This window comes from Canis aureus, chromosome 1 (assembly GCF_053574225.1).
Source record: "Canis aureus isolate CA01 chromosome 1, VMU_Caureus_v.1.0, whole genome shotgun sequence".
NCBI classification, from domain to species: domain Eukaryota; kingdom Metazoa; phylum Chordata; class Mammalia; order Carnivora; family Canidae; genus Canis; species Canis aureus.
The window spans coordinates 79,898,404-79,914,042 of record NC_135611.1 but is presented as its reverse complement, the minus strand read 5'-3'; the positions used below and the strand labels follow the sequence as shown (position 1 = coordinate 79,914,042).

Sequence of the window (15,639 nt, the reverse complement as noted above, 5' to 3'; positions counted from 1 at the left end):
TCAATGAACAAATGAAGAGAATTTATTTTCTGTTTGAAATAAAAAATTACAATCTTTGATGGCCTAGAAGTAAAAGAAGGGTGAAGGAGAGGGTTGCAGGATTTATTTGTACTTCAAAAAAAGATTTCAGATAGCATAAGAAGAAATTTCTCTTCACTTTTTAAAAGTGTTTTATATAATTGGTGAGTGTATGTTCTTGGTAAACACTTAATAAGATAGTCTCTTAAAAACATTTTTGGCAAAGAAACTGCTGTAGAAAGCAAATTAATTGTGAAATGTTATTCTTCAAGAATGTTTTTCTGAAACTAATTGTTTGTGTTTTGTTGTTGTTTTCTGGTTGGCTGCTAAAATGGTTTCCTAATAATGTTTTGTTATTCTGTTTTATTTCAACCATACTGTATAGTAGTGTTGCTCCTATTTTCATGAGAGACTAAAACTCCCAAGAAATGTTTTTTAAACCAATAATTGCTTTTGATACATCTCTTTGATTACTAAAATAAAGTTATCTGTAATTTCTCTCAAGTTTATTATGTCATAAAAATAAAATTTGTTTAATTTTTTAAGGAAATCATAGGCGGAAGTAATCTAAATAAAAATTAGATTTTTGTTATATTACAACTATTTGAGAGGATGTAATTTAATTCAAGTGTAGGCTTAACTAGTTTTTTTGTCTTAAATGACTAATGTAATTTGTTATAAGTGATAAAGAAAATATGTATTTGATATTGTGTTCTTCATTATTTGTTACTTTTTTAATCTAATGATTGAATTGTGGTATTCTTTTCAATGCATGATGTTGCTTTCCCGTGATGCAAGGTAGTTAATACATTTTCCACCAGTTCTTGAGTTGGAGTATGAAGAAAAAAAGGGATGAAAGCTGCTTCCTTCTGTTTTTTTTCTGTTCCATTACCAACTGGTCATGCCACTAGGCCACTGGCCATCTCCATTTTGGAGGTAGTTAGCCTGTCAGCATTCACATGCCAAGTGTTGAGTGCACAGCCAACGTGTTTTCATAGAATGCCTTTTTCTAAAATATTTGCCCAGTTTGTGTGTGTGTGTGTGTGTAGGGATGGTCATTTATTGGTTCTTTTTATTGGAGAGTGGCATAAGGTGGGAAATTACAGGAGGAGGAAATCGAGTGGTAATGAATTGAGGGTAGGAAAATATGTGTGAAACTTTTAAATGATTGTCTTGACGGATAAAGGAAGACATAATAGAAGTATCAAAAATTGTTAATGGATTCGACAAACTGTGGCTGTAAAAACATTATTTTGTTATGTTTTGGCATGAACAGTTGTTCTTTTATTGGGGGTGTGAATGCTATTTTGGAACATCATGGGCATCTGAAGACAATAGTCTAGCAGTGTCCGCAAAACCTAGGAATCCCATGGTAACATCCAGCAGCCCTACCAGCAGCATTTCAGAATCTTGGCCTGTGTAAATGGGCTATCTGTGAATGTACTTGCTCAGGGATGCATGAGCCACATCACCTATAAATTTGATTGGAAGCTACAGCATTGGCATAGGCTGATGGATAGCAGATTAGAGCCCTGATTAACCATGTGATTCAAAGACTGGGAATATATTGTCTAAGCAAGATTCATCAGATGCAATCAGAATTTCAAGTGGTCAGATGAAATTCAAATGTGTATTGTGGCTTTTCCTCCCCTAGTGCTTTTACTCCTAGGTTGCCTTTTTTACCCCCGTCTCTTTCCCCAAAGCTGAAAAATACTTCTTTGATGAATCTGCTCCTTACCCTAAAGCTGTCTGTCTGTTATTCATCAGAAAGCAGGTCGCAGTTCAGTGAGCAGAAGAAAAGATTTTAATAGAAGCTGTGCCAAGGGCTGTAATGCATCATTTTAGGGCCCTAATTACATTACAATGACAAATATCAATGGTGACAACAGCAATAACCTACATCCTTTAATGGCTGTGCTGGAAAAGGAGTTTGGGCCCCACGCCATTAGATTAGACTCAGTTTCAAAACATAGGCCATTAGAAGTGTGTGTCCACAGTATTATTGGCTGATCACTGAAGCCCAGTGGAAAGGCCTGTAAATAAATGATGCCTCCCTAAAGCTGGGTCCTGTGGGACAAAAGAGGCAAAATTAGTTGACCATGGAAGCAGCAGTGTTTCCGAGGCAACTTTAGCTTTCAAAGTGAGGAATGACCTGCTTAATTTTATGAAATCACACACACATCCCACCCCCCTGCCTCCAATTAGCCTGACCATGAAAAATCCATTGGCATGACAACTTAAAGAAATTAAGAAGTCTTTTAAACAAAAGAAGATCTATAAAGAAAAAGTTTGCAGGATGCTCCCCTTTTTTCTGTTATTGTGTGTTAATATACATGAATAAATCGACTTGTTGACTTTTCGACATTTATTTTTAAGAAAATGCAGATCCCCTCCCCACCCCCCATAGTTGCTCAGACTTAAAATAGCCTAGGTCCAAAATTGAAGTAGCCAAATAAATACCTCTTGGTCTTTATTTTGCCTGATGAGTAAGTTTCCTTACAGTAGTTTTTATTGCCTAGATTATGTAGGCAAACTAAAGAACTCAGTTTTCTTATGTGCCCACACATTTTTAAACCCTCCTAGCAAGGGACTATTTTATTTATGTAAACAACATAATGAGGAAAATATGCTTGGCAGATGGTTCTAAGCATTAGAATCATCAGTTTGGTCTGCCCCAAAGTGTCTCATTATCTTTTATTCTCTCCCCCTCCACCTCTCCCTACAAAAAGCTTAACAACCAAATGCCTTTGAGATGCAGTGCTTTGGGTCTGGTGATTGCTACTCTATTTTCTCAGCTCACACTGGAATTTCACCCATAACCACTGTGGTATGTCCGTCCAGGTGGAGAGTGGTTTGGTGATTCCCATTGCAGCTTTTCATGGTGGTTTAAGCATTCTTAAAGGATGGCTAAATGCTCCATGGGGCCAGTGCAGTAAATTAAATCAGGTCAGCACAGTTGGGGCCTTATTCATTTCCCGCGTTATTGGTGCTGCGTTTTTGTCCCTCCTGTTAGGAATGCAGACCAGGAGGGAAAGCTTAGGTTTGAAACTTCCTTTATGGTGAATTTGTGTTTTCTCTTAGCTGGCAAAGTTTTTAAGGTGCTGGCATTTAAAAGATTGCATAGCCGCAAAGTCAAAAGGGTTGCTGATGAAAGAAGGAAACCTAGATTGCACAAGGAGAATGTCGCTGTCATTCTGGTAATGACTTAGCAAGAAAAAGAGCATTTTTGTCCTCTTATAAAATGAGAAACTGACCCTGGATGGAATTTATTTTAAGAATGTCTCAGGAATAGTAATTGCTTTACATTTTCTGCCTCTCAACACTTCTTGCCTGTCCTTCACCCCATCCTATCATTTACAACCTAAGCTACTTTGCATGTATTTGTATAGAAAAACCATGCATTTTACATGTCCCACCCTGAAGGATATAAGGAGCCATCTGATAATACAAATTAAGATGAACATCAGCAAAGCTCTGGGTAGATTTTCAGAGAAAAGTTAGTGTGGTAGCATTTCTTTCTTTTTAAAATTTTTTTAACTTAATTATAGCATCCTATTGATAAGCAATTTCTAGACTTAAAAAAATATTAGAGAATAAACCATCTCTTATCTGGTTGCTGGGGCTTTGCACATGTGTGGTGTTCAAGAATAAGTTATGTTCCTAAGATTAGTTTCCATGCAAATACAGGTCCCTTTCTGCTAAGTACAGGAAAATTTTATGATGGTGGGACACATTTGGAAATTTTCATGATTGAAGAATATATTCTGTTCCCCCACAGTGTAGAACTAAGGATCTGAGTTAATCAACTTTTTTGGGGTTGGTTGGGTGCTATTCTTTTGGGAGATTGGGGGAGCAGGGGTGTGCCTTGTAGATAATGTGGATTCCTATGAAACAAAGGCCACAAATGTAGACTCCAATGAGTTACTAACTGAAAGAATTTGAGATGGAGGGAAGAACGTATCTTTACTATGAAAACTCCTGAAAACTTGAGGTTTTAGGAAAAACCACATTAGAATGAACAAGGGTCCTGTTGAAGGCTTTTGAAAACTGATTTCCAGTCATGAGAATTAAATTCCTTTTTATGTTGTCCTGGTGCTTGCAGGTTGACTTTTTAAGATGAATGCTGGTTAATAAATTGTGCTATTAATGTGGCACTGTTGTCACTGCCTCCTTTTAATGGGCTTGCTGATGAGAGTTTTCCTCTTCCTTAGGAAATAACGCCAGCCAGAATATAAAGTGTGTTTTAATATCATCCTGTTAATATTTCGGGAATTTGTAACCAGCTGACTGTTCTCTTTATTGCTTTCCTTTCCTTTTTTTTTTTTTTTTTTTTTATGCAGGCAGAGATTGTCAAGAGGCTGAATGCTATCTGTGCACAAGTCATTCCTTTCCTGTCCCAAGAGGTAAGGCAGTTGGTTTGAGGCGCTGGGCTAGAAGGTGCCATTTTGGTGGTTTTGCAGAATAGGGATTATAGAACTGACTCTTTAGCCTTGTCAGGCTCTTGGTGTTTGTATGGCACATTTCTAAGATACAGTGTTCACATTCCAACTTCTACACCTTATTAACATTCAGTGGAATCTAATTGTGTTCATATAACGGAACATTTTCTAATGTGTGAAGCAAAATTCAATTGTTTAAATATTTTGCTGTCCTTGGACAATGTAGTGTTGCTCAGAATGATGACTGTTTTCCACAATGGCATCTAATAGGGTGGATTGAAATACTGCCCAGAAGGGTTCGCTCTACACTTTTGTCCCTGGACATTAAGAGTTGGCAGAAGACACCTCCATAGAAAGTGCTTTACATAGTTAACTACAAACTAATGTAACTTTTGGCTAGCTGCTTTAAAAAAGTTACTTACTACCTGATGAAGTCTTACCATTGTGCTTGCACTTGGAAAAAGATATGCAGTATGGACTCTGGACTCAGGCTCTGAGTACCACTGACTTTGCACGCACATTGCCGAGGCCTGTTGTGTAGTGCACCTGCTGCTGCTTGCTCAGCAGCAGTGGAAGCGTGTGCTGTCCGCAGACACACTCATGTTGGAATGAGAAAGTGCATTTCTAGTGCGTGGTGGCTTCCTCATGGCTTTTTCCCCTTATGTTTGCTTGCTTGCTTTCGGTCACAAAATTTAGGTGAAAGCACTAGAAAGAGATCATTTTTGCTTCTGAATTACTGAATACATCACTTGCTTAGGTAAGATCATCTGTGAGAGGGTAAGAAGCTAACTAATGAAATATTTGCATGTCTCAGCCATCGAGCATTGTGTCGTAGGCTAGAAGGCACTGAGTTACTTTCCTCCTCCCCTTCCCTTCTTTAGGTGTGCCATGGCACTGCTCTCCAGGAGAGCTGTCCATCTGCCTGGCCCTTCCTAGGTATGTGCTGATGATGTTAGCCTGCAACGAGTATTTGAGCAGGGGTGTGCCTCGTAGATAATGTGGATTCCTATGTGACTTCTTATTTGGTTTGAACTGAGTTAGACCTCGGTAACCATGGGTACCTTTCGTCAGATACATATCCCACTGAGGTGCTCATATTCACAAACCATGGACCTAAGTTAACATCCTGAATTCAAATGGTCTTCTGGACCACAAATAACAATAGATGAGTTGTCTTTCTCCCCCTTTAGCTATGACCACAAAACCACTACTCGCTATATCTCTATTTGCCTATTTCTGCTCAGGATTTGCTTGTGACTAGATTGGGCAGAGTGATGAGGGAGAGTAGAAAGGCCTGTTTGCATTTCTTTAGGAAGCATGGCCAATCCAGACCAGTGTGTGTTTCTTCTTAGTTGAAGCAGCTCTGCTTTATGGGGATAGAGGCTGGGGAAGAATGTGCGCATAACCCGCAGGGCTGTAACCATGCTGAGGTGTTACACCCCAAGGTAGATGGAGGAATTTGAACTATAACCGGGTATTTGCAGGCATAGACCCCTGTCTATAGTCACTGGTGTAGCTTAAAGCTCCCGTGGCATTTTTGCAGGATCTGTGGGGTTATATGCAGAAGTGGAAAGAGGTCTTGGGGGTGTTGGTAGAGCTGATTTACAAATTGGTTGTTTTCCCACCTGAGTTACATTGTTTGTATGAGCAAGCCCAGTAGGAAGAGAATGTGTAATGGTCGTGGTGCCGAACAAGACTGGACTGGAATGAATTAGCTAAGGAAGTTGTACCCCGCACAGTAAGGCCACGGGGAAATGCTCTTTTCGCTGCCTGAGGCTAGGAAGAGAGCCTGTGATCTCATCCCTTACTGTTTATTCCTCTAATACATTTGTTGGCATTTTAGTTGAAATCCTTGATTTGTGTGTAATGATTGACCTGTGTCGTGGTTTTCTAAATGCTAATTCTGTATATATCTTTTCTTCTGCTTACTTTGGATCTAATTGGCTCTTCTTTTTTTCAATTTTTTAATGTGTGTGTGTCTATCTTTTAATGTGTGGGCCATAGACATGTTTCTTCCTGTCCAGTCCAGGCCTCTCTGATGTTTTGTGTCTGAGCATTGCCCACCTCATTTCATCTCCTGGGCATTCTGTGAGCATCAGACTCTTCGCTTCTATCCTGAGGCCAGATGGACCGTAATCTGGAGGGAGGGGAGGAGGCAGGTTATTAGAGGAAGATGAATTCTATTTCCTGTCTCTTCAGAGGCATGGAAAATCACTCTTGCATGGCTGCTAGCGTCACTCGGTGCCAGGACTGAAGGCTCTTAATCTGATCTTTTAACACCGGCTCTCTGTGTGACAGTCTCACTGCCAAAACGGCAGCTGTGGCATTAGAATTTATTTTAAAATGTTTTATTTAAAAATTAAATGATTGTATTTAGAAAAAAGAAAAACATTCCCTGAAGACTGGTACATAAGGTATAGGATAGTGGTGGGAGGGATTTTTTTGGGAGTTTGATAAGGAGAGGTGAATTCACATGCTTTGAGAGGTCCGTTGTTAATTTAGTCCCCGTGTGCTTATTAATGACCTGCTTAATGCTGCTTGGGGCTAGTATACCACATTTTCTAAAATTTAAAAATATACTGAGTGACAATTATTAAATAAATTTATTTTGAACTGCCAGGGTTTTTTTTTAAAGAAATAAGTTGTATAATTGTAGTTCAGAAGCATTTGAAGTGTGACTATGTATTGCCGGAAACAATCATAGGAAAAAATATATTCTTGGTAGATTTCACAAAAACATTTTTTAGAGTTATAGCCAATTTATATTTTAATGATGTGCTTGTTGCACTCATATATGACAACTTCCAAAGTCCCAGGCATTAGACAAAGATAACTGCCAACTTTTGTCATTAAAGTGAGTATCACATAGTTTTGTTTCGTTTAGAGAGAGAGAGAGCGCGCGCGCATGCGAGCTTGCCACATTGGCACGAGTAGAAGAGGGAGGGGCGGAAGGAGAGGGGGAGAGAGAATCTTAAGCAGGCTCCACACTCTGGTGCCTGATGCAGGGCTCCATCTCACGACTGAGAGATCATGACCTGAAATCATGAGTCTGACGCTTAACCAACTGAGCCACCCAGGCATCCCTCACATATAGTTCTAAAACTTTTATAGGATCCCTAATACCAGAATTTAAAGAAACCTCATGAGTGAGTCCTCACCTGTCTAAGCTCTTTTTTTCTCCCACTTTCTTTTGGCTTTTAGGAATGGGTAAAACTGATCTATATTTGTTGCCCTCAGATTTCCTCTTTAAAAGGCAAATCTTAATGTATCAATCAAATCTCCTGCTTTGGGTCTCCTTTGCAGGGGAGGAGCTATAAATAATCAACTCCCCATTGGCAATTCCATAAGTAAGAAATGCCAGAATAATGACAGTTGGATCTGGGTCAAGCCCTGGCCTCCCTGCTACAAATTACATGGCTTACTTCAGCCAAGTAAAGCTGGGTGACATTTTAGCAAGTGGTTCGCCTCTGTAAGCCTCAGTTTCCTCATCTGTACATTAGTTATAGCATGGGATGCATACAGTTACTTTGAGGATCACTTGGGATTATACACGTGCAGTGTAGCACACAGTAAGCTCCTCTTGATATTGGGTAGGGGTAGTGGTTGCTGCAGCAGTAGCCACAACGCTCTTGAGTTTCTTTTTTGAGAAGACCTGAGACCAGTCCTCCCTGCCCTTTTTAGTCATTGCCTTTGGAAGAATGAATTGGTTATCTTCCTCTCTTATGTCCTTCTTATAGAGGAAAAAAGTGTAAATTAAAACTGAAGCCAGGGCTGTGAATCAGCTAAAAATCTCAGTGAGGCATATTAGGTAGCCCCAAGGGTGATTCTCTTCTAGCTCCAAAAATTAATTTTCCAGTTTAGCAAACACCTGTCTCTCCCCAACCAACAAGCAAATCTCCAAATGGTGACAGCACTTCAAGGTGTTCAACCTGTAGAGCTCACCTCTGAAGGAGCAGCAGTTCTAGATGTGGTCTCTGTTTTGCCCATGAAGCTATCTAGAAAAACAAACTTCTTTTTTGAGTTATTTAAGTGGAAGCAGAACTGCTTTACAGTTGGTGGAGGAGCCCTATAGACTTGTCCTCTCACAACCAAGGCAAGTGATGGCGGAGCCCCCTGCTTTGGGGCCTGGGCTTACCAGTCAGTAACTGTTCTTTCATTGCATGTGAAAATACTGATTTAGTAAATGAAATAAAGAATTTAAATGCTTCTTTTGACCGCATTTAACAATAGTTCTCTGGTCATTCGAAATTTTAGGTTGTAAAAGGGAAATTAAGAGTGAAATTTCTAAGCCTTTTATTTTTATTCTTGTATTTACATAGAGAAAAGAGAGTATTCCAACTTGAATATTTTCTGGTGCACATTTAATTTTAACTCAAAACTTGGTTTTCGTTACCCTGTTAACCTAACTAATGAGTAGAACCAAATAGTGTTTTTCTCTAGAATTTTGTAGATTTATTTGGATGTTCTCCATTGTATTTAAATAGTAGAGAAGAATACACAAGTAGATAATGGTGATAATGCGTGTTTATTTATAAATTCCACTTCCATTCCAAGAGTAGCTATGATACCTGGACATACCATAAATTTGGTCCTTTTAATTTGATGGAAGACAAACTCCTTCTGTGATATGATTGTATCTTAAATGCTGTGTTTTTGGTACCTGGGTTAATATGGAACTGAATTGCTCTGAACCACATTTCGCATGTATAGAATAATTGTAAAGTGGAAGTTGAAAAATGTGATCAGTCACTTTCATATTGTGCCTGAGGGAGGAAATGAACAAAATACAGTGGTTACATGCACTGGTGGCAGTGTTCTCGCCTCATAATGGCACCAGGTTAACTCGTCTTATTGCTTGTTAACTTTGTAAGGAACCAATGGCTTGTGATAACATGGTTTGATGTAAGTGAGCTTGGCTGAAATCACCAGAGATCCCCTGATAAGGATGCAGTGACACCCGTAAGACCATCTTCAGAGATTGTTCATTAAATGCCAGCAGCCTTCACAGGACACGTCTGCACTCCAGTCAGGACCATTTTGTCAGTGCTGGTAATGTGTTATGACAGTGCTGTATATATAAGGAATGTCCTAGAATGACTAATACACCTACCTTGGGGCTTTAATGGATTTTGTCCATTTTCTGATTCTCACATTGGACAACCTTTCATTTAAAATCTGTTTTTTTTTCTTGCAATACTGAATGAGGCACCAGGGAGCATAATTCTGTCCCACATTCATGGTTTGGCCAATTGACTTGATCCATGTGATGTGCATTTTGGTGACAGTTGCAGATTTGGTGAGATCCTTATGGTGGCATTATGGCCTCCTTGCCCTCAGCAAGTAGATGATTCACAGGAGGGAGAACGTCTCTGCAGATTTCAGTATAGGCTTTCAGAGGCAGCAGTGCCAACCCTTATGTGTCAAAAAATTAAAGTGCATTTGAGAAACCGTATTTTTTCTTTGACTTTCAGTTAGGTGGCGACTGTATTATTACTGGAGCTAAGCTTTGAAATACTTTGATGAAGTAGAGCTTGTGATATCTAAAATGGTAGCCATAGCCATTTGTGGCTATTTAAATTAAAATTAATCAGACTCAAATAAAATTGCAAATTAAATTTCCCAGTGACACATTAGCCCCATTTCAAGTGCTCAGTGCCCACCTGTATGTGGCTAGTGGCCGCCATATTGTCAGCAAAGATTTAGAACATTTCCAACACTGCAGAAAGTTCTGTTGGAAAGCACGGACTTGAGAGCATATTGGATAGATCAGGCAAGAATGCTCTGTCCTCATGTGGGTGAAAACAGAAGAAGGTGAGGCTCAGTGGTCAGTAGGAAAAAGCTTCAGGCAGCACTTCCCAAGCTTTAATCCCAAGTTCCACAGCCAAAATTGTTTGGAAAACCCTGCAAACATATTCAGTCTCTGAGATTTGAAGCTCAGAGAAGACCTGCCATTTACCAGATGTTAGCCAAATTAAGCCCAGTGGGGTTTTTGTTTTGTTTTGTTTTGTTTTAAGTGATACCTAATTTCTTGTGGGACTGACCATTTCTTGGGATACTGTTAGGAAAGGCTGATTTGAATTTAAAGCTTATTTGTACCAGTACACTTGGTAGAATTGCTAAAAAAAGGCTCAGTAGGATTTTACCTTGACTCACTGGGCATGGAGTGACACTTTCACTCAGATTTGACCTGCTTAGCCATCCCTAGAATATTCTGTCTTGCCACCTAGAGCATGACCAAGGAGTGGCCAGAGGATGAGTGGCATAGAGTCAGAGGCCTGTGGATTGTTTAACCTGAAATTGAGAAAGTAAAAACAAACATGCCATATTCATGTATTGAAGTGGGCGCCAGTGGGGGAGAACGTAGAGGCAAGACTGGGTCTAGTGGGAAGAAGTTATGAGAGGTAGATTTCTAACTAGTATTAGAGCCATTATCCCCACATAGAAAAAGTTTGTTATGAGGTAGTGAGTTCCCTTCCAGAAGATATGATCAAGCAGAGACTTACGGACTACTTGGGTAGGGTGTGACAGAGGAAACTTATCTGCTGGATATAATAATGGCTTTTGGCCTGTGGTTGATACTGCAACACTACCATCCCAATCACTCAGCCAGGGCAGCATTTAGAAATCTATAGTAGGCTTTTGGAAAGGTAGAGAGTCTTTTGTTGGTCAGTTTGTTACAGTGCTTGGGCACTACTACCATTGGGGTCTCGTGATTTCTAGAGGCCTTTACCAGTTCTGAGCGAGTGGCTTTTTATGTACATGTGGATAATGAGTTCTGTGAGCAGGAAGGGCAGTTGGTCCAAATTCAAGTTTATCTTTCACCCTAGAGTATTGCATTAGCTTTCTACCTGTCCTTCCTCCTGTTGGTCCACCTTCCTATCATCCAGCTTCTTTAGTATTCTTACCACCCTAGGTCTTATCTTACTAAAATGCAGAACTGATAGCACTCGGCTGCTTTCAAATTTTTGACAAAAAAAATGCCTTACCAGGGGCACCTGGGTGGCGCAGTCTGTTTAGCATCTGACTCTTGATTTCAGCTTGGGTTGTGAGATCAAGTCCCTCATCAGACTCCACGCTAAGCACGAGTCTGCCTGAGATTGTCCCTCTCCCTCTGCTCCTCCCGCTCATGTGCGCGTGCTCTCTCTCTTTCTTTCTCTCCCCTCTTCCCCTCTTTCTCAATCAATCAAATTTTTTTCTTTTTTCTTTTTTTTTTTTTTTAATGTCTTACCAGGATAAAGTCCCAAGTTTTCATGTCTTGCAAAGCCTGTCAGCATTTGGCCTCCTCCTGCCTTACAGATTTCACTTCCACTAGTACATGTTTCTATGGAGTGTGCCCTGGCTATACCCACAGGACTTCAGGCACTTGCCTATGTTGTCCTTTTTGTGAATATTTCATCCCCTTTAAAGTTTTTGCATGTGTGTCTTGCCATGCCTAAGGAGGCTTTTAATCCAACCTTGTTCCATCTCTCACAGCTTTTCCCCTTCCCCTATTCTTCTCCTGCAGCCCTACACGTTTGTTCTCTTCCTTGACAGACAAGCTCCTTTCTCCTCCAGGGACCTTGCCCAAGCTTTTCTCTCTGCCTGGCATTCTTTTCTCCTTGCTTCATCCACAGAACTCTTGGACATCCTTCATGTCTCCATTGGGCCGGCTTCCAGAGGGAATGTTCCCTCAGCCCCCACATTTCATGAGGTGTCTCCCCCATAAGTGATTGCATGACAGCTTGTAATTTTCTTCATGGAAATTATCCTCCGGTTGTAATTACTGAGCCTTTGAACCTTGTGAGGATTATTCATTCACTGAGTGTCTCGTTCATGAGTCCGTCTTAGTTCTCGCCCCAGTTGCCTGGCGCGCACAGTAGGTTCTTAATATGTAACTGAATGAATGAATAAGAAAACAAAACCTTTCCTGATGGTCCAGTAAGTATGCTGGGCACTCCTTCCTAGAACCTCCCTAGCATTTTATATCCTGCTTTCCTGTAGAGTGTATGATGCTCTGTGTCTGAGAGTTCTCTGAGGAGTAGTGGGGCCATTATTCCAAGTGCTTGCTTTCTCATTTCACAGGTCAGGAATGTTAATGTTGTTCGTTTATAGAAATCCTACTTCATTTTCCTACCTCTGCCTTTAACTCCCTACTACCCCTTTACTAACCCCTATCAATGAGGGAGGTAAGGGAAGGGGGGTAGGTATTAAAGAAAAATTCTAAGTTGTAATGTAGGGGTTTTTTCTTTTCATTGGAAGTACTATGTCTGTTGCCATGCCCTAAAGTATTGGCACAGCAGGTATGGTCATTGTCATCTCTTCCCCAAAACATACATTAAATACCTGTTGTACAACGTGTTGTGGTTTGTTAACGGTCTGTTTCTTAGCAGGCTTTGTTGGACTGATGACTTCTGTTGTTTCAGTCTCTTTCTTGTTGAAAACGTTATTCTCAAGACTTTTCCTAAACAAATGCAACAAATTTTATGATGGAAGTAGGCAAGTGATTTACTGTATATAATTTCATTTTAGTGGCATTTCCCCCTTCATCCATCATTGTAGTCCTTAAATCACAGTATTTAATTGATACAACTTATATATCATAAAATTCACTTAAGTGTAGAATTCAATGATATTTAATAAATTTACAGAGTTGTGCAACCATAATCATATTACAGGTTTTTATTTTAAGGATTTTTCTTTAATTATAACTCACGCTATTTTAAAAAATAAATTATTGGGCTTTTTTTTTTTTTTTTTCTCTTCCAAATCCCAGTTAGAGGCCCTCTCTCCCACCTAAGGCTTATTGATGATAATCTTAGTACATTTTATTTGGTGGTACTGGTAGAAAAAGTTCCAATGGAAGCCCCTATATGAGGGAGCAGCTTGAGCAATAAGGGGCTATAGGATTGTTGCTTTTTGCAGATTGGGTCTAGAGTGGCTGTCACCACATGTGGTGAGGTGGCAGAGGGGAGAAGCAGGAAGTGGGAGAGGAAATTAGATGCAGGGTGGAGTGGGAGGAGAGGAACAGATGGGGAAGGGGAAGAAAAAGGGAAGAGATGGCAGACGCAATGGGAAAACCATCAGGGTTCTAAGAAGATGTGAAAAACTTGCTGTATTTTCTGAGTCAGAGAGCTTATTTATTAAAATTGGAAATGGGAAAAAAATGCCACCTTTGGGTCAGTTAATGAGTATTTTGGGTTCTTCCTCCAGTGTTCCTTTTTCTCTTTAGTGATCCTTTGCTCCTTCTTTCCTGAGATGTGCTGCTTACAGTGTTACGATGTGGCTGAGTGAGCAATGTCTGGGTGTTTCTGGTGCTTTCAGAGCACACTGGGAGGAGGCATTCTTTGCCTTAGGGAGCTTCTGTTCAAAAGGTCCTTAAACAGCAGATGATTCACAGTTGTAAGCAGAAATAGGGAAGTAAAATCCTGAACTACAGGTAGAGTTCAGATGTGGTATTAGCCTATGGCCACTGCCAGGAGAGGAAACGAAGGAGCTGAATCATGACTTCTATTGTCATTTTAGCTTTTTAGCAAGAGTTTCTATAGGAACATCAGATGTCAGTGTTCTGGTTCACTGCTGTGTTTCTGGTTTTCTCAGTAAATGCACTTGATTTTAATGCTGAGCCAGAAAGAGATCCCCACTGCCCTAAGGCATCTTTGCCCATCATGGCAGTTGGAGTCCAGTTTATGAGGCAAGAGTTGAACAATCTTCATGGCAGAAAGGCCCTAGGTAGGTGTATTTTCTGCATATCTGTCTTACGGAACTATTCTTTGAATGCTTAATGTAAGGTAGATGATATTTCACTAATACAGTATGTAATATTTCAGTAGCATATAGAAATTGGACACGGTAAGAGCTTAAGAAGGCCTTTGTTGAATGAATGGATGCATGAGTGGAATGAATGATACAATTGTTGGATGTGTGTTCATGTGGTCCTTAGGCTTTCAGTTTCTTGAAGTTTTGAGCAGCCATGGCTGAATGTTGGAAAGTAAAAGGTGGAAAATCTCATTAACAGTTTCTGTCCATATACTTACTTTGAGTAGTAGAAAAATCCCAGAGTCATCCTTACATGTTGTCTTTTTCTCCGCTCTCCAAGTACTGTCCCTTTTCACTACTTGGACAATGAAATTGCTTTAAATCTAAACATGAACTGTGTGCTAGTAGGTTAGCATACTGGCTAGGGTAGCTTTAAGGAGAAATTGCTGTTACTGGTCATTTTTATTGAGCATGCCTCTCTGTTCCTTCTAGTGTCTTTATAAATCTTTAGGACTTTGACTTGCTTCAAACACAGAAGGAAAGAAGTTATTTCACTTTGGCAAATATTTTATTAAAAAGTAAGGGAATGGAGGGAGATTGCTAGATATCTAGACTTTGGGATTGTTTCTTAAGCCCTTGTTTTGAAAACTCTTAAAATTAAAAAAAAATCAAAGGTATCTAGTTTAATGTCTAGAGTTTATTAGAAGCTTAAAATGGAGTGATCTATTTGACGTTTTTCTTTACATTGGATTAGAGGCACAAAATACATATTTGTTTCTTTTTTTTAAATATTTTTAATTTATTTATTTATGATAGTCACACACACAGAGAGAGAGAGGCAGAGACACAGGCAGAGGGAGAAGCAGGCTCCATGCACTGGGAGCCCGACGTGGGATTTGATCCCGGGTCTCCAGGATCACGCCCTGGGCCAAAGGCAGGCGCCAAACCGCTGCTCCACCCAGGGATCCCAAAATACACATTTCTATTAGGATATCATGGGTGAAAATACCACACGTGGATAACTAAAGCAGTTTTCTTTTCCATCCTCCACATCCCCCACCAACCCTACACATCTGGGAGGTGGAAATATTGGTCACCCCAGTTAATCACAGTAACTGTGTGTATTTGAAAGTTTTGTAGTGTAGTACCACGTAGCTCAAGGGGGAATTTCATATCTAATTGATGGCTTAGCTTTTTGTGTGTATTAAGCAATATGCTAGCTAAAGTTTCATATTCACTTCAAATCAGTGGAGAAAGTTAGCTACATTTCTCAACTAGGATTAGTCAAAACAAGATTTTTCCTAGCCACACAGAGGAGTACCTGTCTCATAGTACAGTCTTTTTGGCTCTTCATTCACCAAACCTAGTTGAAAAAAAGTCCGAAGGAGACCTTATTTTAGACCAATTTCGAGAGTGTAGAAACTAGAATGTTCAAGTGTATTTAGTT

At 39.9% G+C, this 15,639-nt stretch overlaps 1 protein-coding gene across 14 annotated transcripts in view; it reads left to right on the top strand.

The window, feature by feature from the left end:
• LOC144318745 (transducin-like enhancer protein 4) overlaps positions 1-15,639 on the top strand; it is a 142,065-nt gene that overhangs the window by 31,060 nt on the left and 95,366 nt on the right. For 10 of the 14 annotated variants that reach the window (XM_077906085.1, XM_077906075.1, XM_077906045.1 and 7 more), the window contains exon 5: positions 4,359-4,421. The exons of the other annotated variants lie outside the window; for them this stretch is intronic. In XM_077906085.1, the coding sequence (XP_077762211.1) occupies positions 4,359-4,421 (63 nt within the window). The remainder of the gene's footprint in view (positions 1-4,358; positions 4,422-15,639) is intronic. 14 annotated transcript variants of the gene reach the window in all.